Genomic DNA, 22,412 nt, shown 5'->3' with positions numbered 1-22,412 from the left:
ATCCACATTTAACTGAACTATTGTGGTGATTAGTGCATCATTAACCCAACATGAAACTACCATATTGTTCTCTTTTGGTTGTAAACAGAGGCTAATTTGTTTTTGCTGCCCACAGCAATGTCACCGGGTTGGGAAATGCCCGTATGTTACGATGTCATGTGTGAACTATGTACAGTATAATTTTGCAATTTTCCAAGAAAAATGTACATAAAGGCTGCTCCATGACATAGGCTGAATCCTATTGGCTGATGAGGGTGGCATTCAAACGACTTGGCCAATCAGAATGGGCAGGTGTACTGATGTACTCCTGTTTTTCCGCGTATTCTGATCAGTTTCAACAGACACGTTTCCTCCTCACTGCTCCACGTCTGCATATCAGTTCACTTACAGGTTTTTATGATGACTTTTTACTGGAACCAGACTGATACACTGCTCCGTCCGCTCCCCGTGCACCATCGCCTCAGGAGTGATCACGGTGACACGATTGCTTACGAACAAATGTAACGTGGTTACTTGGCAACTTTATGCTGTTTTTGTGTTTCTCGTCAATCATTAACAGACTGATTATTGAGCTAGGTCTAGCGACTAGGTCGCACAGGACCTAATCTCTGGAATCACGCAAGTAGGGTCGCTTGAAGGGAGGTTGCATGAGATTGCGTCATTTACATTGATTTTTGAATGTAATCTAGTCGCTTCAGTCGCGTTCGGTTTGCACCTTGGAACTCATGTAGAAATGAGCACAGAAGACTAACCATATAATAATTCATATAAACTTTATTTAAACTGTTGCCTGACAGTTTACTAGTGTTGTGTTTACCTCTGATATAAACGTTATAAATGAACACGTGTGGGAACAAAACATCACTTCAGATTCAAACCAGGAAGCTGAGAGTTAATAGGACACTAGGTACGTTTCTCCCCGCGACGGCGTTTTAGAGCCACAATGAGAGGTTTTTGTCTTCGGGAATCAGCTAGTAATATTATAATAATAAAGTCATAATATTACAAGAATAAACTAGTAATAATGTGAAAAAAGTAAACATTTTAGAAAAATAAAGTCAATATTACAAGAATAAATTTGTAATATGAAACTTAATTTATAATATTACAAGAATAAAGTTATTGTATTTTATTACAGGAATACATTCAGAATTCTACAAGAATAAACTTGTAATATTGTGAAAAAAAGTCAAAATATTACGAAAATAAAGTCATAGTTTTGCGAGAAAAAAACTTGTAATATTATTAGAATAAAGTCATATTATTACAATGATAAACATGTAATATTATGAGGATGAACTTGAAATTTTAGGAGAATTTAGACACATTATTACAAGAAAAAATAATATTTGTAATTTTTGTCATTATTGTCATTTATTTGTTGTGACAGTAGAACTTTATTTTCAAAGTCGGTTGTTTTTCTCTCAATTTGGCTCCAAAACGTCGTCGTATTTCCTGCTGTGGAGTCGTAGCACGATGCTTTTAGTCGTGAGAAAAACATTCTTTCTTTCCTCTGTTTTTTTAATGTTTTTTTAATGCACACAATCAGAGTACCCTGACGAAACCAGAGAAGCCAATGAAGTGGATGCCTGCATGTTTTTCTCCATTTGATCAAATAAACCACTTCAGGTCAGGCTGTTTATCTCTAAAAGGACCAAAAAAGGTCCAAATCTTCCTTTTTGTGAAGACGTCTCCAAAGGAAACAGACAGCGTTGGTTTTAAAAGCGTCGTTTGTACACGTTAATGATACCATGTGATCAAACCTGGTCCTAATCAAACCTGTGATGACGTAGAAAGGGTTAAAAACATGTTGATCTCAACACAAGCCACCGTGTCCGTTTCCTGGAATGTTACCCTGTTTACTAACGGTGTCCATTCACTTTAAAAACAAATATGTGCAGTCCGTTTGTGCTTTTTGAACACTTTTCAAAATAAAAGTCGATTCCCAGAGTAAAAAAAAGACAAATTAAACAATAAATCTTCCTCTTTTATAAATATTAGCTCTCAGATTCCACCACGCGCTTTCAACACAGCATCAGATTTCAGAACCTTTATAAACAGAAACTCTTATTCTGAAAAGTCTATACACAGTTCAGGAGGTTTCCAGTTGTCTCCAGGAAGCCGTAACGTCTCTAAACCAGAGAGACCAACCCTCGCAGCAGGAAATCCTACTTTGGTCTGATGATTTTCACAGTAAAATCCCACCCTGTTGCGCATTCAGCTGAACTCCGCCTCCTTTCTGATAGTTTGCGTTGTTTGAGTGAACATTCAGGTTTTTACGTTCACACTGAACACATTCTTTTACTTTACTTTTTAGATCCTCTGGCTTCTCCGCGGTTCCCAGGAATGTTATTAATTCAACCAGGAAAACTGTTTTGTCTACTTTTGGTCATTAATGGCCGAGCTGTGGCCATATGTTTTGTTTGGAACAGCGGTTTGGTCCAGCCTGAGTCATACCCTGACTCCTCCCAGAGCCCTGTGATTGGTTCAGGAGGGAGGTGGGAGGCGGGACTTTGGGATCTGATTTTCTAACATGAAGGATTACTGCTCCAGAATCATGGCCTCCTGAAAGGCTTCAATCCATCTGGAAGAAAAAGGAAAAAAAGCCAAATCATAACGACCAGGGACATCACCATGGCAACCATCACCATGACGAGCACTAGTACTCAGTTATTGATCGTGAGAGGCTTCTGCACTGGTTCTGATTCTGTGTCGTTACCTCTGAGCTGTGGGAATGTCGTCGGCCTTGAAAATGTGGAAAAGTGTGTTTTTGTGGTAAAGCTTGAACTGGAGCTTCTGGGCCGGCCCGTTTTTCTCCTCCCGCAGGAAGAAACCCAGCAACGGCTGACTCTCCAACGCCGCCACGTCCTACAAACAACAACAACAACAACAACAACAGCTCAAGCTTGGGTTTGGATTCAAAGCTTGTTCAATTAATCGTGTTCTTTCATCAAAAACCACCGTAACACTTTTGGGGGCTTGTTAAGTTAAGCCATCTACTTCCTGGTTATTTAAGTGCAAGGAAGTTTTCTCCCCAGAATGAAAATGTGTCCCAACGCCTGTGTTCCCGAGCCCCCATGTACGCTTACCATGACATGATCAGCAAGTTCTCATTTGCACTTCCTGTGTTTGATATTTTTGTCTTTATTTGATTATTATTCTGACATATTCTAAGGAAACTCATCCTTGATTTAGTCTCATTTCATCAAAAACCACCATAACAGTTTTTGGGGCTCGTCCGGGATCTAAATACGTCAAATAACAAGGTAAGTGCATGTTAGTAGTTTCTATAAAACTAGGTCAGTTTTATCGCTCTCTGAATACACTCCTAAATATTAGTCTAGACTTTGTGCCATTTTATTATATGACTTTGATTTATAAATAATTCAGTGATTGACATAATTTAAACCTTTACAGTTTACTGGTAGTTAGCATACATTTGTGCAGTTATGAGCCGTCTACAGACCAACAGTTCCTGGTTATTGAAGTGCAAGGAAATGAAAATGTGTCCTAATGTCTGCCTTCCCAAACCCCCATGTACAATTCACCATGACATGATCAGCAAGTTATCTAGTAATTTTGTTAAAAAAAACATTCTCACTGTCTCACATTTGGATATTTTCTTTGCACTTCCTGTGTTTCTTGATATTTTTGTCTTTAATTGATTATTTCTGTGATGTTTTCAAAGGAAAATCATGCTTGATTTCGTCTCCTTTCATCAAAAACCACTATAATAGTTATGAGAATTACGGGATCTAAATACGTCACATAACGAGGTAAGTGCATGTTAGTGGTTTCTATAAAACTAGGTTATTTTACATCTCTTTAAATATTTGTTTAGACTTTGTGTCGTTTTAATGTATGACTTTGATTTCTAAATAAATACATTTACTTTATTTCTTTTAAACAATCACGATTGTTCTGGTAAATGCGTTAATGCTAAAATAGCAAATGTGAGGTAAACGTGAATTCCCATTAACACTTGCTCTCGACATTTTCTACGTGTCAGGTTAAATTCCGTACAAAACCAGTGAGTATTGGGTGGGGTCTGTCTGGGGGGGCGTGTCTCTACCTCGCTGGCGGCGTACGTGTACAGCACTTTGTTCTTGATGACGAACCACAGACGCTTCCACGGCTTCTTGAAGCCTTTGGAGCGGTTCAGGTAGCCGCTCATGGACGAGTTCTCCGTGTTGGCGGAAACCTGCGAGGGACACGGCGAGAAAAAATGACACGCCTACACAAACAGAGACGACCAACCACAGCGTAGATGAACCTCAGACCTCCTTCAGCGCCGCCGGAATCTTCTTCTGTTTCCTGGTGAAGGAAAACGCTCCGGACTTGATGGGAGAGACGGACGAAGAGGCGCAGCGGTCGCCTGAAACACACACACACACAGTTCAAAGGTTAGCGTTAGCATCCACACAGCTGTCTGATGTTATCCTCTGCTCACTGTTCTCCTGCAGCTTGACGAAGCAGTGATCGCACACCCGGGCTGGCTGGTTCTTCAGGTACTCCAGGTAGAACTTATTGGTGGAACACGCCTGACACACGACCTGTTAGACGCACAAAGTCATTGACATGTCAGATATTAACGTTAATTAACCAGCGTTCGTTTATCTGCATTCAAACCCCTAAAGCAGGAATGTCAAACTCATTTTAGTTCAGGGGCCAAATATGGACCAGTTTGATCGCAGATTTTAGAAAAAGAACAATTTTAACATCAATTTTGCCCTAGTTTTTAATATCGGTCCCTGTCAGATCTTCACCTAAAAATTATTGATTTTGTTTAGTTTAGAGGAATTTTGTTGAATTGTTTGCAAGATTTGCAAAAAAATTAGAGTTCTTTTCACAATTTGCAAATAAAAATGACAGCATTCATATGATATAAACAAAGGAAAACAACAAGACCCTAAAATATTACAGAGTTTTATTAAATAGGTGAATATGAGGTATCTACAACTGGATTATTTGGTAATTTACACAATATTTCATGTTATCTCTGTCATTTTTACTGTCTCCTGAGGACCAAATTGGATGTTCTAAAGGGCCAGATTTGGACCACGGGCCTCGAGTTTGACACTTGTGCACTTAAGTGTCTCACGCTTGACCGAGGTGTTTGCATGTTCTCCAAACAATTTTGAAATGAATTTTGGTTTTATTGTTAGAGTGGTTTAGGGGTTGGATGCTCTTGGGCAGGCTTCTCAAAGTGTGGGGTGCGCCCCCCCTGGTGGGGAATGGAGGTATGACAGGTGAGGCGACAAACAGGAGGAAATTTTCATTTTCATCCCAATCTTCTTAAATGTGTTTCTTCATTAATAATAAAGATCGTTAACACTGAACAAAGAAAGAAAGAAAGTAATAACGAGAAGCTAAAAATGTAGCAGAAATTAAATGAGCATTAAATTATTAGACTGCAAAGGTGAAATCGTCCTTTGTTGTTTTCTAAAGCTTTTCTAAAACTATTCCTCCCTACGTGGAAGTCAAGGAAACTTCAAAGGAAACATCAAAGCGATCAGCAGACGCCTCTGACGAAGACTGGAGTTCTCCAGGATCGGACTCGGACACCCCAGCAGTTAAACTTAAAAAAAACAAGTATTATGTAATAATATAAGTAATGTTTAGAGGACAGAGAATGAGAGTCTTTACAAGTGTTTCTCCACCAATTTTATGTGAACGCTGAAAACAGACGGAAAATACGGAATTACTTTCTAAAATGGAATTATTGTCAAAATTAATTAAAGTAAAAAAAAAACTCAAACTAAATGAAGCATAAAATATAATCTGACATTGATTATAGCCTGACATGCATGTTTGAAGATAAAAATCACACATTTACACACAAAGGAATTTCTGTTGTCCAATTGTTTTTTGTATTTTTAAAAATTGTCACATGACTTTTGGCAGTGATTTGCAGATCCATACACAAATGTCCTGTTTTGTAACGCAATGCAAGTTCTTTACACAAAACAAAGAAAAACACATTGCATTTTGTGCTTGAATGTTGTTTCTTTTATATGTGTAAAACATGCTGTATTTGTTGGATAGGTACAGCTCTTATTTGCAAAAAAAGCACTCGTTTGCTTATCATGTTTTATATTTGCAAACCGCACTGAGTTTGGCTGAGACTTGGTTTTAACTCCACCCTAACGTTAGCTTTAGCATGTGTAGCTAGCAGACAGATGTCAAATGTTGCGCAAAATCTGCTGCTACCTCAGCGCATGCTTGTTTTGGTGCTGAATTAAAGAGAAATGATTGACAATATTTAACAATATTTAGCTCCATTGAACGTGTTAAGCATATTTGGTATGATTTTAGGAGGTTTTTTAGGTTTTTTTTCGGTAGCGTGTGCGAACCTTTCCACAGGCGCGACAGTGGTGCCTCCTCCACGTCAGCGTGAACTCACACGTGCAGATCATGCACATGGTGGCCCTCAGGTCTGGGATCCAGATGGGGGCCTTAGAGCCCAGAGGAGCACCGCTGTCCACGGCGCCCTCTGCCTGCGTGGAGAGAAACAGGGAACGATGAGTCAGCAGAACGGTCCGCCAACGGTCCAGGAGGTTTCCATGGTTACCTCCTCCTGACTGCGGCTGGAGATGAAGGTGGTTTTCTTCTTGGTGTAGTCGTCGATGGCCTTAGCGATGGCCTCCAGCCACTCGTCTCTCTCTGTAGCCGAGCTGGAAACACGCAGAAGATCACACTTTACACACATCACAGGTTCACACACACACATGGGATACACAAAATAACATCAAAAATATACAAAATAACATTAAAAATACACAAAATAACAAATAAAAAATACATACAAAACAAAAAAAACTAAAGTACATCAAAAATACACTAAATAACATTCAAAATAAACAAAAAAATATAAAATACAAAATAACATTGAAAATACACAAAATAACAATAAAAAATACACAAAACAACAAAAGAATACACAAAATTGTGTAAAAATACACAAAATAACATAAAGAAATTGACCAAAAAATATAAAAATACACAAAACTACATCGAAGTTACAACAAAAACATACACAAAAAGCCATTGTTTTGCTCTACCGTATTAGCCTCATCATCAACTTTAAATTAAAACAGTAGCAGCCTATACATCAGAAAATACAGTAATGAGAACAGAAGGAATGGTACGACCCATTCAGACTCCTGACATGTTGCAACATTCAGTGTTAATGTGTGAGAATGATTTAAGGTAATAACAGCTGGAGTTGGTTGTGTTACGTACCTGGCTGAGAGGATGAAAGAACGCTCAATGCTTTCTATGTTCAGCTCGTTCTGATACGCCTCCTGACTCGGCTTACTCACCTGGAACAAACCAGCTGTTAGCTTAGCGTAGGGTTAGCATCAGTGCTAGTTATATTTCATACCTTCATCCCAGCCAGAGAGAGCACACTGTTGAGTTTATACTGGCCAGACTGGACCGGAGTGGTGTACATGAGGGCGTCGTTAAACTGGACCAATCACAGGAAAGACAGAAAAAACATTAATTATTGTGGAAATTACCAAATAATTCAGTTATAGATTTCTCAGCTCTTCCAAATACACTAATTCACGATTAAAATCCACAATATTTGGAGAATCGCAATTTTCCCCCAGGCTTTTATTTTAAATCTCAAATTGTTCAAAGAACAAATAATTTTCCCGAGTTTATTTCTCAGGATTTTTTCAAAAATTTAATACAAATTTGTGACAAAATCAAATAAATTTAAAAGAGAAAATCCTGTAGGGTCTGAAATCTGTCACTTATTACTTGGATATTATCAGTGCCGTACAAACTTTATGTATCATTCATACGTCCAAGTGCATCATGGGGGAATTATTGTTGAAATGACTCGTTTTTCCCGCCCATTTAAGATTAAACTACTTTATATTTGGCCCCTGAACTAAAATGAGTTTGACACATCCTGATTCAGATGATTCGTCTCATCATGGCTCAGTTTTTAATCTCAGATCATTAATTAGTCACGTGTTTGGTTCATTCTGTGGGTCAGGGTTGCCAGGTCTGTCCAAAGAAATCCACGCTGATGCAAATGTTCCACAAATCAACGCGACTAAAGAAGCAAAAACTCACCAGGAAAAACATCCGCGGCTGCATCACCTTCCTGGACAGTTTCATCAGAGTTCCTTCCTTTAGGAAAACCTGCCAACACACGAACGCACACACCCACACACACGCACACGCACACACCCACACACACGCACACACCCACACACACACACACGCACACACCCACACACACGCGCACACCCACACACACGCGCACACCCACACACACGCACACACACACACCCACACACACGCACACACCCACACACGCACACACACACGTGCACACCCACACACACGCACATACACGCACACACCCACACACGCACACACACACGCGCACACCCACACACACACGCGCACACCCACACACACGCACACACCCACACACACGCACACACGCGCACACCCACACACACGCGCACACCCACACACACGCGCACACCCACACACACACACGCACCCACACACACGCACACACCCACACACGCACACACACGCACACACACACACACCCACACACACCCACACACACGTGTGCACACCCACACACACGTGTGCACACACACACACACACAGCTAAAGGTTAGAGTGTGAAGTTAAGAACAAAAGAAGGTTACACAGGCTGATTCACTCCATGGAGCAGATTAGAAAAAGTTCTTCCAACACAGTCGAGAATTTTTTTAGAAACCGACTGACAAATGTTTCAAAGTATCTGCTAGAGTTAACTAATGTACTCCTGGTTGGAAAGTTTGGGCACTTAAAGCTGCAGTATATAGAATGTTGAGACCTGTATAGAAATAACCACACTCCACCCTCCCCTCCTTGTATAGTCCCTTACCGGCATCCTGTGCGACTTATTCCTCCATAGAGACTAGTGAGAAATGTAGGGACTTTATCTGGTGTTATTGCAGCGTTTTCTGGTGTTTTAGAGCAGACATAGGCAACTGGTGACCCAATAATTTTATGCGACCCAGAAAGTAAACATAAAAAATGACACAAAACAAAAGCATGAATACATTAGAAAATACAAACAATTACAACATTGGAGGAAAACACAGTAAAAGACAAGAGAAAAACACAAAAAATACTCCAAAAGTACACAAAACGAGACACAAAAATATACACTACAGAAAATTAGACTTGGACTTTCTTTATTGTCATTCAAACTTGAACTTTACAGTACAGATAAGAACAAAATGACAACAAAAGTACACAAAAAGACAAGAAAAACACCAAGAATGACTCAGCAAACCCACAGTGCTGACAAACAAGGAGAACGACAACAGAAATACTCCAAAAAAAGCTAAATGACAGACACACAAATACACAATATGACTCCAAAAAACATATTTTACAGGAAAAAAACACAAAAGGATGACAGAAATGCACAAAATGCTTCACAACAAGCAAAACAAAATCAAACACAGAATGAGAGAAAAACACACAAAATGGCAATAAACACTCTTTGTTCTTTCCTGTATTAATGCTCAGATTGCTCATTATTCTAAATGCTAACATGAATGTTGATCATGTGACCCTCTGATTAAAACACGTTTTTTCGGCCCTACTGTGATAATAGTTGCCTACCTCTGCTATAGAGACATAAAACAGTAACTACAGTAGGGGTCACTCACCAACCTTTCTGAAACTGGGAGCTACTGTACTGTATAGTACAATCACTTTAGTTAGTTTACTTATTTTTTTAGTCATTTCACTTTGACAGGAACAGATCTATTCTTTATACGTCTGTGACAAAGAACAGTCACTTTCTAAGGAGATAACTCTCTTGTTTTATATCAAAAACTAATTTATATTTGGGGGAAAACAAAAACAATAAATTTACATTAAAATTATTATTTATTATCACTTTTTTTGTGAGAACATTTTAGAGTTTTAAAAGTCAGATTTTTGTGGTTTTTTGGGGAATATCAGACAGAGAAGTTTACTATCATGAGTTATCAGATAATCCTTATCATTTGGTTCTATCTGGGATAAATCTGGAATTAATGTGAGATTAATCTGGGATGAATGTGGGATAAATCTCACCCGTCCAGGCTGGACGATCTCATGGTGGCCGTTGAGGCTGTACTGGATGTGCATGAGCTTCTGGAAGTTATCCTGAGGAACAGACAGAAGGTGAGGCCACACCTTCATAACAGAATCTAGAATCTAGAAACTATGAAACTATGAACCAGGCGTGAGACGTGCGTTACCCCCTGTTTCATGATGTCGTTGGCGTGGTTGGCCACTTCCTTCACGATGCCCAGGGCGGCTAAACGGGCGACAGACCACACGTCAGTACAGACTATAAACTCTACAATACACAGAGGGAGAAAGACCCTAATCTGACCTTGAGTGTCCTTGTAGTCCTCAGAGTCCTGTGGGAGGTTCTTCAGATAGTCTGAGACAGGTGATGAAAATACATCAAATCAAAAGAAGAAATAAATGAACAGAGATTTACTTTTAAATTTAAGTAGCAAAGTACCAGGATACTAACAACCAGCATGATAAAAAACTCCAACCAAGACATGGGAAACAGGAGGCCCGGGGACCACATGTGGCCGTTGGTCTGATTTAATGTGGCCCCAAAAATAAATACACAGAATGACACCAAAAAACATAATACAAAGTGTTGTAAAAATACACAAAAGAAGCACAAAAAAACTACAAAAATGACTATAAAACACAAACAGACTAAATTACAGAAAAATACACAAAAAACAACAAAATCATACAAAATTGCAGAAAAACAAAAAAATACTACCAAAAAACACAATGTAGCTACAAGAATAGAAAAATATACAAAACAAACCACCCACAAAAATACACATAAGAACATAAAATGACTACGAGACACAAAAATGTAATAACTTCCAAAAACACACAATGTGGATACAAACATAAACAAAATCACCCAAAAAGAATAAACACACAAAACAACCACAAAAATAAAGAGACAAGACTCCAAAAACACAAAACCAACAAACCCATTGTTGTTTCCTGTGTTAATGCTCAGATTCTAATGCTGACATGAATGTTGATCATGTGACATCACACTGAGTCTATGTGTCTAACCTGTGAGCAGCAGCTGGTACTGAGGGATCCTCTGCACAGGCTTCAGCAGGTAATGTTTCAGAGCCAGACTCGCACATCTGGGACTGAGCTGAGGACAGAGAGGGAGCTAAAACAAACGCACCTCAAACAACCATCACAGTGTGAGGGGGAGCCACAGGGGTAGCCACAGGGGGAGCGCTGAACGCTCACCACACAGACACAAAGAGAAACTGCTTTAAAGCTGCAGTCTGCAACTCTTACAAAAGTGACTTTTTGTCATATTTACTAAAGCTGTCACTATGTAAGGACAGCTTTACATCAAACTAGTAGTTTGTGTGAAAAAAACTGGCTCATTAAGTCCCGCCCCCCCTGCTGCTCCTGCAGCCTTTGGCAGATTGCCAGAATGCACCAGGACCGAGCAAAAAGAACCAATCAGAGCCAGGATTGTGTTTGATGGACTGTCTGACAGCTGTTGCTCACAAGCCCCGCCCCTTTCCCGGGCTGGAGCACAGTCTTTTTTACAGTGTATGGTCTGGAGGAGTAGAAGATGGAATTAATGACTTTTCTGCTTGAAAGGTAATTACTGCTGCTTGATTTACAATATGTTTGATTTGTAATTGTTACACTAGAACTCTGTGGTGCATGTGTTGTTCATGTGTGCGCAGCAGCCTCTGTGTGGCTGCTGTAAGTGACACTGTGTTGTTGCTGCTGAGGTGTGTGCACATAGAGAGAGAAGCGCTGCAGTAATATGATTTTAACAGAGCATGTTATATTACTGTGATGTTGCTGTCTGGCTAACATTAGCTTGTTAGCTCCTCTGAGGGAGGGACTTTGGAAAGTTTGAAGGCAGAGCAAGAGAGCAGTCTGGTGTTGATGGAACGTGTTGATAAAAGTTGAAAAACAAACTCAGGCTAAAAAATGTGGAGTTGTAAAACTCTGACTTAGAATTCACCGTTTACACAAGAACAAAGTTTCCACAAACAGATAAGCTGCTCTGAGGATGAATGGATGGATGGATGGATGAATGGATGGATGGATGGATGGTTCCCACTTTGAGGATAAAAAACTACCTCAAACTCTCGCACCACGGTGGCGAACGTTGTGTTTTTGCGACACTGCTCATCCAACAGAGCCACGTTGTTGTCGAACTGTCGGATGTAGGTGGAATACATCTTCAGATACGGACCCTTCTGCACAAAGATGTCTGACAGACGCTGGTGATCGGACCTGGAAACACAGGGACGGTCTCAGAGAGTGTGTGTGTGTGTGTGTGTGTGTGTGTGTGTGTACCAGTGAGCGACTCTCTCCTCCAGCTCTCTCAGCAGGTCTCTGTTGAGCTGGTAAAGCTGGGGGAGGTAATAGAGGATCTGACTGAGGACCCTCTCCTCCACCACTGGTTTACCGTTGTGACGCGTTGAGTTTGCCACGGCGTCACGGAAGTCCTGTACACACACAACCACAAAGTATGAAGACATATGGCACATTCACACCAAACGTGTAGAAAGTGTCAACAGCGTCAGGTTTACATAGACAATATACGGTGGACGCGCTTCTAGGGAGCGTCTGAGGTCCCGCTGCACGTCCCGCACCTCCTGTGTGGCGTGTTTTGAAGCTTTACTCGCGGCGTTTGGGCGCAATTTGAGATTTCAAGCTATTGACGTGTGCCTAGCGCCTCCAACGCAGCCGACGCTGACGTTGGGATTGTTGAACTTTTGGGGCAAATCGCGGCGCGTCGACCAATCAGGAGCGTTCCCCAACCGTGACGTATTCGGAATAATGAGAAGAAAAAAAAAAAACACAAACCGGAGACAGATGGACAGGCTCTTCTGCTGGAATAGAGCGCCTGTAGTTGGTGTCCTGGTAGGAGACGTGAGCACCGATGCAGGTCAGCAGGTCGTCAAACTGGGCACGGGAGAGACGGAAGTAGCGCAGAAAGCGTCTCTCGTCCTAGCACAGCTCTGGTGAATCCAGAAACGGCACCGAGGCGCAAATAAAGCCAATCCGCTCTCTGGATAATGTAGAGCTGACGAACAGGAGTCGGAGGGGGCGTGTTCAGCAAGGAACTCCAAACTTTATTCTCCATTCACGCACACTTCTCTACAGCCCTCTGACATCACAGTGCACACACTGAGTCACACCTAAATACATCTGACCAGAAACACCACCTTCTCAACACAATAATGTTCCACCACTTCACAGTCACTGGGTGAATTATGAACGGAACTGATCACAATATCATCCATTGTATGAACACCACCAGCAAGAGAGAAGCCCCTCCCCTCGACGCGCTGCCTTCCCAACTTGTTTGGACGCGCGTACAGAGCATCTTTGACGCTGGTGACAAGCGTCCAACTACGGGCGTGAGGCACAATTTTGACGTCCAAAACGCATTTGGTGTGAACGTACCATTACCTCTTCAAAATAAAACACAAAACTATGAAAACACACAAAATGTCTCTGGCTGTGTTATAAATGTCACACTAGCGTACTACTCATGCTAACATACTACTCATGCTAACGTACTACTCACGCTAACGTACTACTCACGCTAACGTACTACTCATGCTAACGAACTACTCATACTAACGTACTACTCATCCTAACGTACTACTCATGATAACGTACCACTCATGTTAACGTACTACTCATCCTAATGTACTACTCATACTAGCGTACTACTCATCCTAACGTACAACTCATACTAACGTACTACTCATACTAACGTACTACTCATCCTAACATACTACTCATCCTAACGTACTACTCACGCTAACGTATTACTCACACTAACGTACTACTCATACTAACGTACCAATACTAAGGTACTACACATACTAGCGTACTACTCAAACTAGCGTACTACTCATACTAGCGTACTACTCATACTAGCGTGCTACTCATACTAGCGTACTACTCACGCTAACGTACTACTCACGCTAACATACTACTCACGTTAACGTACTACTCACATTAACGTACCGATACTAACGTACCAATACTAAGGTACTAATCATCCTAACGTACTACTCATACTAAAGTAGTACTCATCCTAACGTACTACTCATCCTAACGTACTACTCATACTAGCGTACTACTCATACTAGCGTACTACTCACGCTAACGTACTACTCACGCTAACGTACTACTCACGCTAACGTACTACTCACGCTAACGTACTACTCATGCTAACGTACTACTCACGCTAACGTACTACTCACGCTAACGTACTACTCACGCTAACGTACTACTCTCGCTAACGTATTACTCATGCTAACATACTACTCATACTAACGTACTACTCGTACTAACGTACTACTCGTACTAGCGTACTACTCATACTAGCGTACTACTCACGCTAACGTACTACTCACGCTAACGTACTACTCACGCTAACGTACTACTCACGCTAACGTACTACTCATGCTAACGTACTACTCATGCTAACGTACTACTCACGCTAACGTACTACTCACGCTAACGTACTACTCACGCTAACGTACTACTCTCGCTAACGTATTACTCACGCTAACATACTACTCATACTAACGTACTACTCGTACTAACGTACTACTCGTACTAACGTACTACTCGTACTAACGTACTACTCATACTAAAGTACTACTCACGCTAACGTACTACTCACGCTAACGTACTACTCACGCTAACGTACTACTCTCGCTAACGTATTACTCACGCTAACATACTACTCATACTAACGTACTACTCATCCTAATGTACTACTCATCCTAACGTACTACTCATACTACCATCCCATGATGGGAGCTGAACGTATCTTGGGAAACTTGGAAGTATACTTCAGTGGGAACGTTCATCATCCTAATCATACTATAGTATATAAAAGACAGTGCAGTATATACTCATTGAGTTTATAGTATGTAGTACGTTAGGGGGACATTTACAACACAGCCTTAGCGTGACTCAGCTCCTTCAAAATAAAACAGCCAAGCTGTTTAGGTGAGCCACAGGTTGAGAACCTCTGTTGTTTAAGTGCAGCATGTGTTTCATCTTAAAGGTTCCTGTCGACCTCCTGATGAACTCACGTTCTGCTGACTCAGCATTCTCAACGTCGGCTCCAAATAACACCACGACCAGCTGAAGAGCCACAAGTATGCAGCGCTGCACCGTGTGTGTGTGTGTGTGTGTGTGTGTGTGTGTGTGTGTGTGTGTGTGTCTGAGGAAGCAGCTGCTGCTCGGCCCAACCGGAAAACGTCGAGGAAAAACACAAAGCAGCTCCTTTTTCTGAGCAAGAAACATCACACTCTGCCATAGACACAAAGAGAATAGATCTGTTCCTGTTCTCTGTCATAGATGTATAATTAATATATCTGTTCATGTCCTTTGTCATAGGCATACAGATAACAGATATGCTCCTATCTTTTGTCATAGATATACATATAATAGATCTGCTCCTGTCCTCTGTCATAGATATATAATTAATAAATCTGTTAATGCCCTCATCCATGAATATACAGATAATGAATCTGCTCCTGTCCTTTGTCATAGATGTATAATTAATAGATCTGCTCCTGTCGTGCGTTAGCATATTGTGTGTAGTTTGTTTTGCTTTCTATGTTTTTTTTTAGTTTTAAGTAGTTTGTGTCATTTCATTGGGGTTTTGTGTGTTTTTCTAGTGATGTTGTGTATTATTCTGGTATTTTAGGTCCTTGTGTTTTTATGTTTTGTGTCTATCACAGTGTTTTCTGACATTCTGTGCAGCGAGCGGGTTGAGATCATAACCTCTTTCCTGACTGATTTTATTAATCAGTGTCGAGGTTTAAACAGGATTAAAGAACTTTAGAAACGTTAGATGAAATAAATCAAACACTCACAATATGAAGGAGCTTCAGAACGTCCACAAACCTGCAACAGCAGCACAAACACCTTCGTTATTCCACAGGAAATCACAACAAGTCAGAATTAAGTCAAACGTGCTGTAGACAAAGAGGAAGATGTCAAATTACATGACATAATCCAACATTTAAAATACTTACAGCCTGTTTATAAATTATTTTTTAAAAAGGAGGACAGTGACGAACAATAAAATGTTTCTCTGGAAGGAGCACGGAAGAGGCTGATGTCAAATTACAAGTCACTGATGCCGCATTGCCTAATACATCAGTTCCACAGAATATTATTATAGCAGATAATTAAAAATTGCAAATTCTGCAAGATTTCTAATCATCAAAAAGTGACAAAAAGCTGCTGCAAGAGCAGATGGCGAAGCTGGTGTCAAATTACAAACCATTGATCCAGTTACAAACCATACGCAAACAGAACCAAAAAGCACAGAACAGAAGAACCATGCAATAATAAAAACAGTTCCCAATTAAATAAAAGAGTGGCTAATCTGCTCTTGAGGTGCCATATGAAGATGCTGGTGTCAAATTACAAGCACTTGCTGTTTCGTTTACACATTATGAAGCAAGTTTGTAAAAAGCATTGAAAAACATTTTACAAATGAAAAAAACTGATATATCAGAGATGTCTTGTAGAGGAAAAGGCAGCAAAACGAATGAGTCTAAGGTCAAATTACGCACTCGGTGTGGTAGCTAATTACAGGCTAACAGTTAGCATGTTTTCACTCACACTTTCTCTGAGCTCATGATTTCCTGAGCGATGTGAACGACCTTCTTCCTTTTCATCTCATCTAGCTGCTGCAGACACAAGCACAACAGGTCAGACATTTGCATTAGCATTAGCATTGGCTCTGTTTTAAAAAGTTCTTAGCATTAAATGCAATTTAATATAATATTTAATATATTTAATAATACATTTAGTTCTCATGATTAATTAAGTGCTTTATCCACCCGATAATCACTTTTACAACAGTAACTGTTTCTGACTCACTGCCAAGCGGTTAGCATTAGCATCACGTTAGCATCAGTGCGTACCTGCCGATCGGCCTCGTCCAGGTGTTCCTTACTGGAGGCGGAGCTTCCGTCGTCCTCGTCTGAGCTGTTGACGTCATCATCAGAGTCCTTCATTGGCCAGTCGCTGCAACAGGAAACACAACGTTAACCACGAAGAGATGACACGAGTTAACATGTTAACAACCCACAGCCTTCACTTCCTCCAGTAACACAAAACCACAGAAAAATACACAAAACGACAACAAAAACACACAAAATAGCAAAAAAATATAAAGGATGACAATAAAAAAGACAAAAAGAAGAGAAGAATATACAGACCGACAACAAAAAACACACAAAAATAAACAAAACAACAAGAAAAAAACACAAAATAGGAGACAAAATTGCAAAATGATACAAAAACACACCACGCAATCCTGAAAAAATGGATGGATGGGATGGAAGAAAACACACAAAATGTCAAAAAATACACAAGATGACTACAGAAACAGAATAGAAAAATAAACAAAACAACAGAAATATAGAGAAATGACTATACTAGTGCACTGATTGGTCGTTATTCTAATGCTGACATGAATGTTCATCATGTTGCCGTCTCTGCTTTAATTATTAGAGTCATAAATTTATTTATCATCTAAACGTTTAAAGCTACAGGAGGGAGAAGCAGGAGTGGGCGGAGCTTCTCTATCTTCTCTGTTGGTCGTCTCTGCGATTCTCTGACATTTCCTGCCCGGGACGCTGAAAATAACTCACAGGAAGACGAGGCGGCTGCTGCTCGCCATCGCTGTGCTCCAGAATCAGGAGTTTGGAGCACTGCATTGTGGGAAGTGGAGTACACATAATTACAGAACTCTCACCTGGTTAGACTGCCCTAAGCAGGACAGATACCATCGTACACTGATAGCATTCACCAAGGCCTCTGCCTGAGGAGGCTCTGCTATGTTATGACTACCGCGATCAGCAACATACATAACAATGAGAGCGTTGAACAGTAGGCGTTTCACTGAGACACACTGAAAGCTAGTTAACCTCTGATATCCCAGAATCGTCTGTTCCTCCCAAAACCCCTTGACATAATAAAGCCTGAGTCCACATCTGACCAGCAACCCTAAAGCTGGATTCAGTCTCATTCATCTAACCCGACACAACACCATAGAAGAGTTTTTCCTTCATTCTCCCTGTGATTTCTACTGGTGAGAACAGAGAAGCTTCCTACCTGTCCTGGTCCTCCTGGTCCTGACAGCTGTCATACGGATCCTGGACCTCATAGATGTCCGATTCTTCACTCTCGGGGTCATGTGACCAGCCCAGCCTGCCGCTGTGAAACGGTAGGTTCATGTACTCCGGGATCTCTTCATACAGTGGGACATTCTCGTAGTCCACCGATTCCACGCCGTCGCGGCAGATGTCTGCCTCCACGATGCAGCTGTTGGGTCGCTCGCCGCGGATTGCCTCTAGGGTCTGCCCCCCCTTCACCAACAACTTTGGCAACATCTTCACCGAGAGCCGGAGCTCGAGGAGTTTCCGGAAAGAGAGACTCCTCCTCTGCGAGCCGGTGCGGGTGGCGAGGTCGGCGGCAGAGAAGGACTGTGCTCTCTGCTTCCCACCCAGCGTGGGGGTTCGGCTCTTTGAGGGAACGCTGCTCCTCGTGGGCATCTGCCGGTTGAAGAAGGTCACGCAGGGCCTGGTGAAGCGCCAGCTGCTTCTCTCAGGAGGAGGTGCAGGCAGCGCCCTCATGGGTGTGTTGGCATGCGGGGGTGCGGGTGGCGCCGGGGGGCAGACGGAGGGCGGTGGTGGCGCCGGTAGGCTGTGTCGTTGGGGTTTCCTTGGCGGCGCTCGGGGGGATTGCTGCCCCTCGCTGGAGAAGGCTTTTCTAGGAAGGCTGCGGGTGACCGGGTACAGCGCAAAGTCCCCATAGCCGTCCTCCTCTGGCTCTGCCTCCCTAGCGTGGCTCAGTGTGTCCGACTCAGACAGCAAGTCTAAAGAGGGGGAGGAGACTTTGTTTAGAGTGGCAGCTGATCTGTGGAGACGGGGCGACAGGGAGGTCTGCCTGGGAGGGGGGACGGGGAGCTCAGGATCTCCAAGGTCGTCACTTGTTTCCTGTCCGACGCCCTCCACACCGTCCTGCCTCACTAAGGTTGGCTTCTTCAGCCTTCGTGGTTGGGGAACCGGCAAAGGTTTACTGGGAGCAGCAGGGACTTGGAGATCAGGCTCTGGAAGGCTCGCCTCCACCTGAAGGTTCTTTGTCGGTGACTCAACGATGCTGCCTGCAACATCAGGGGGCGGTTCAGTGTGGGCTGAACCTGTGGGCTCTGAAACCTGAGACACATCATCTGAAACATTCTGCTCAACAGTCCTCGGTTCCACGTGGTTTCCTGCGGCTCTGTCGGTCCTCGACCAATCGTGGATTTCTGCGGCTCTGTCGGGCCTCAGTTCCTCCTGGTTTCCTGGAGGTCTGTCGGTCCTCGACCCCTCGTGGTTTCCTGTGGCTCTGTCGGTCCTCAGTTCCTCCTGGTTTCCTGCAGCTCTGTCGTTCCTCGACCCCTCGTGGTTTTCTGTGGCTCTGTCGGTCCTCAGTTCCTCTTGGTTTCCTACAGCTGTGTCGGTCCTCGCCCCCTCGTGGTTTCCTGCGGCTCTGTCCAGGTGTCTCAATCTCTGAGGTTTTTTAATTGTCCGTCCACTTTCCTCTTTCTCCTCCGAAGCCTTTTCTTTCTCTTCTAGCTTCGTCTCGTCTGTAGAAGTCCCGTTCTGGACGAGGTCTTTGTGCGAATCTCCCCCAGTCTCCGTCCCGTTCTCCACTGGCCTGCACTGGTCCTCCTCCAGGCCACAGGAACAGGTAGGAATGATGTAATCCGAGTCGGCCCCGCTTCTTTCTGATAAAATCCCATTCCTGGAGTTGAGAAGTGAGAGTCTGTCTGTTAAATCCTGAGACTCGGAGGCTTTGGGAGGAGGGGGGGAAGCCTTGAGGAGGCAGGGTTTGGGAGCCACCGCCGGTTTGGTCCTCTTGAGAGTGGCAGGGGACGGCTGGGCGGGCTGGGCGAGGTGGTCAGGTTTGGGGGCAATGGGTGGCGGCGAAGGTTTGGAGGTGAAGGGTAGTTTAGGTTTGGGAGCTAACGGGGGTTTCTTCACACCTGGAACACAAGGAAACACAAAGATCAGCCACACAAGTCACTGACTTGACCTCCTGCAACAGCTGCGACAAGGGGGGATTAAAGCTCGGGTCAAAGGTCGTTTTTAAGGTTGAAGGTGATGGTGAGGATTACAGGGACTGGAATCAGCCTCCAAGTCCTTCACAGGAAGAGAATTACTGGCATTTCCATTGGTTTACGTCTAATTTAAGGTTTCATTTAACAAATTATTCACTAGTTGCCAAATAATTCACCACTCACAATGTTGTGTGACGCACTTACCAGTAGTTAATTACCCCCCATAGTTCCTGATCAGTCCTACTGTTAGACCCCCGGCCACCTGTTTTATGGAAAAATCCCAATGGAAATGCGTTACATGGTCCCAAACCATGGAAGTGAAGGTTCAGTCCTTTTCTTATAGATATTATCTACATTTTATTTTCAGAGACCTACCACCAAGAGGCCATTGTGCAATACCCAAAGCAACCGCACAAAACGACCCCAAAAACACACAAACTGACCTGAAAAAATGCAACACAAAACGACAACAAAAACACACGAAACAACAAAAAACCTACAAATGTGATGTAAAAATACACAAAACAACAATGAAAACATACAAAATAAATGAAAAATCCACAAAATAACCAAAAAAATTCCCCCACAAAATGACAACAAAACAGCAACAAAACCACACAAATAGAAACTAAAACATACAAACATGACAGGAAAATATACAAAACAGCAACAAAAACACAAAATAAGAGAAAAATCAACAAAATAACCAAAACACACAAAATGAAAACAAAAAAAGCACCAAAAACAGAAACAAAAATACAAAAAACAACAAAAACGTACAAACATGACTGGAAAATATACAAAACAACAACAAACACTGAACTCTGTCGTTTCCTGTATACTATAAATGCTAATTTTTAAATGCTTAAATGCTAATGTTTATTCTCCATTCATATAGTTCTCATTAATCCATCCTAACATATTGAAAAGGTTGAAATTTTGACGCTCAAATGAGGAAAACAATTAAAAACAGGACCTAAAGTCGACTTGAATAAGGTTATATCTTTTATTGGAACCAAATATTCAAAGTATACGAACAGAAAAGGGATTATATGAGTTTTTAAGACGATTACAAACTTGTTCTGTTTGTCCTGGACAAACTGTTGTTTTTAGTACTGATTTATATCAAAAACACACTAATGATGACAGTTATTTACTGAACTGAATGCACTTTATTAATTAATTCTACTCACATCAGAGTATTTGAACCTTGTAGGTTTTACAACATAAAAGTGTTTTTTGTTTTTTTTGCATTATTTTGCTTTTTTATTATTATGATTACTATTTGGGCTTGTTTGGATGTAAACGTGTAACTGTCACGTTTGTCACACCGGGATTGTAGGGCATGTTTTTTTATGTTTTCCGTTCTGGGTTAGAGAAGCGGAGGAGTCATCGAGCGGATGTTTCCGAAGAAAAAAGAGAAAAGGCCAACGACCACAGAACGTTCTCCACCAGAGTCCGTTTAAGAAACACCACCTTTTCATTTACACCAGTTCTCCACAAACGCGATAAAACCGTGCGGCTCAGTGATACTTATCTTTTATATAAATACCTCCTTTTCGTTCGGCACGTTCATATTTTGGTTAGTCTGCCTTTACGAAGCACTTTAACAAAAACACCAATAATAGTTCATCTACATGACGGTTGCAAACGTCACTAAAGTAAAGCCAGACGTTTCTTAACTCGATGAGTGTATTTTAACTGCGAGCCGAATTCTACACAACTCTTTAACAATGATAAGATGTTGATCATAAGAGATGTTTACGCACAAAAACAATTATTAAAGAGATGTATCTTTAAAATGAATAATTTTCTAACGAAGTCTGGTTTATTGTTTGGACAACACAACAAAGAGATAATATAGAAAACGCCAGAGAGATCATAAAAACGCATAAGGATTTTTATTGTGAATCCAGGTTTAACTCAGCCGACTGTTGTTAAGTCCAATTTATTGCATCAACATCAGGGCAGATGTTTGAGGACAAAGAGTGTGTGCACACACAGACACACACAGACAGAGGACGCCGGTCCAAAGGATGAATTAGTGTCACTTAGTGGAAAACACAGGCATTAGGTTGACTTTTGGCTTTGTGAAAAGCTGCTGTTAACATAAAAACTGTCATTAAGTTGGTTTGGATGGAAACAATGAAGCAAAGCAGCCGCTGTTTTTCAGTTTAAACCTAAAAAAACTTTT

General features: G+C 41.7%; 1 protein-coding gene across 3 annotated transcripts in view; it reads right to left on the bottom strand.

The window, feature by feature from the left end:
- Positions 1-756: 756 nt before the first annotated feature.
- The window catches only part of fgd6 (FYVE, RhoGEF and PH domain containing 6), a 21,947-nt gene continuing 291 nt past the window's right edge, over positions 757-22,412 (bottom strand). Inside the window, exons 2-21 of one of the 3 annotated variants that reach the window (XM_028451011.1) lie at positions 18,229-20,143; positions 17,034-17,136; positions 16,729-16,796; positions 15,972-16,002; positions 12,412-12,563; positions 12,192-12,348; positions 11,143-11,230; positions 10,418-10,468; positions 10,281-10,339; positions 10,114-10,185; positions 8,089-8,157; positions 7,385-7,468; positions 7,243-7,322; positions 6,572-6,674; positions 6,354-6,497; positions 4,451-4,553; positions 4,281-4,375; positions 4,073-4,201; positions 2,720-2,868; positions 757-2,584 (exon numbers count right to left, since the gene is read on the bottom strand). In XM_028451011.1, coding sequence (XP_028306812.1) covers positions 2,542-2,584; positions 2,720-2,868; positions 4,073-4,201; positions 4,281-4,375; positions 4,451-4,553; positions 6,354-6,497; positions 6,572-6,674; positions 7,243-7,322; positions 7,385-7,468; positions 8,089-8,157; positions 10,114-10,185; positions 10,281-10,339; positions 10,418-10,468; positions 11,143-11,230; positions 12,192-12,348; positions 12,412-12,563; positions 15,972-16,002; positions 16,729-16,796; positions 17,034-17,136; positions 18,229-20,143 — 3,695 coding nt within the window. In that variant the 3' untranslated portion in view covers positions 757-2,541. Of the gene's footprint in view, positions 2,585-2,719; positions 2,869-4,072; positions 4,202-4,273; positions 4,376-4,450; positions 4,554-6,353; positions 6,498-6,571; positions 6,675-7,242; positions 7,323-7,384; positions 7,469-8,088; positions 8,158-10,113; positions 10,186-10,280; positions 10,340-10,417; positions 10,469-11,142; positions 11,231-12,191; positions 12,349-12,411; positions 12,564-15,971; positions 16,003-16,728; positions 16,797-17,033; positions 17,137-18,228; positions 20,144-22,412 lie in introns of those variants that run through there. The other 2 variants (XM_028451012.1, XM_028451013.1) reach the window with 2 other exon arrangements.

Source organism: Gouania willdenowi, chromosome 6, assembly GCF_900634775.1.
Source record: "Gouania willdenowi chromosome 6, fGouWil2.1, whole genome shotgun sequence".
NCBI classification, from domain to species: domain Eukaryota; kingdom Metazoa; phylum Chordata; class Actinopteri; order Blenniiformes; family Gobiesocidae; genus Gouania; species Gouania willdenowi.
This window is presented reverse-complemented; position numbering and strand designations above follow the sequence as displayed.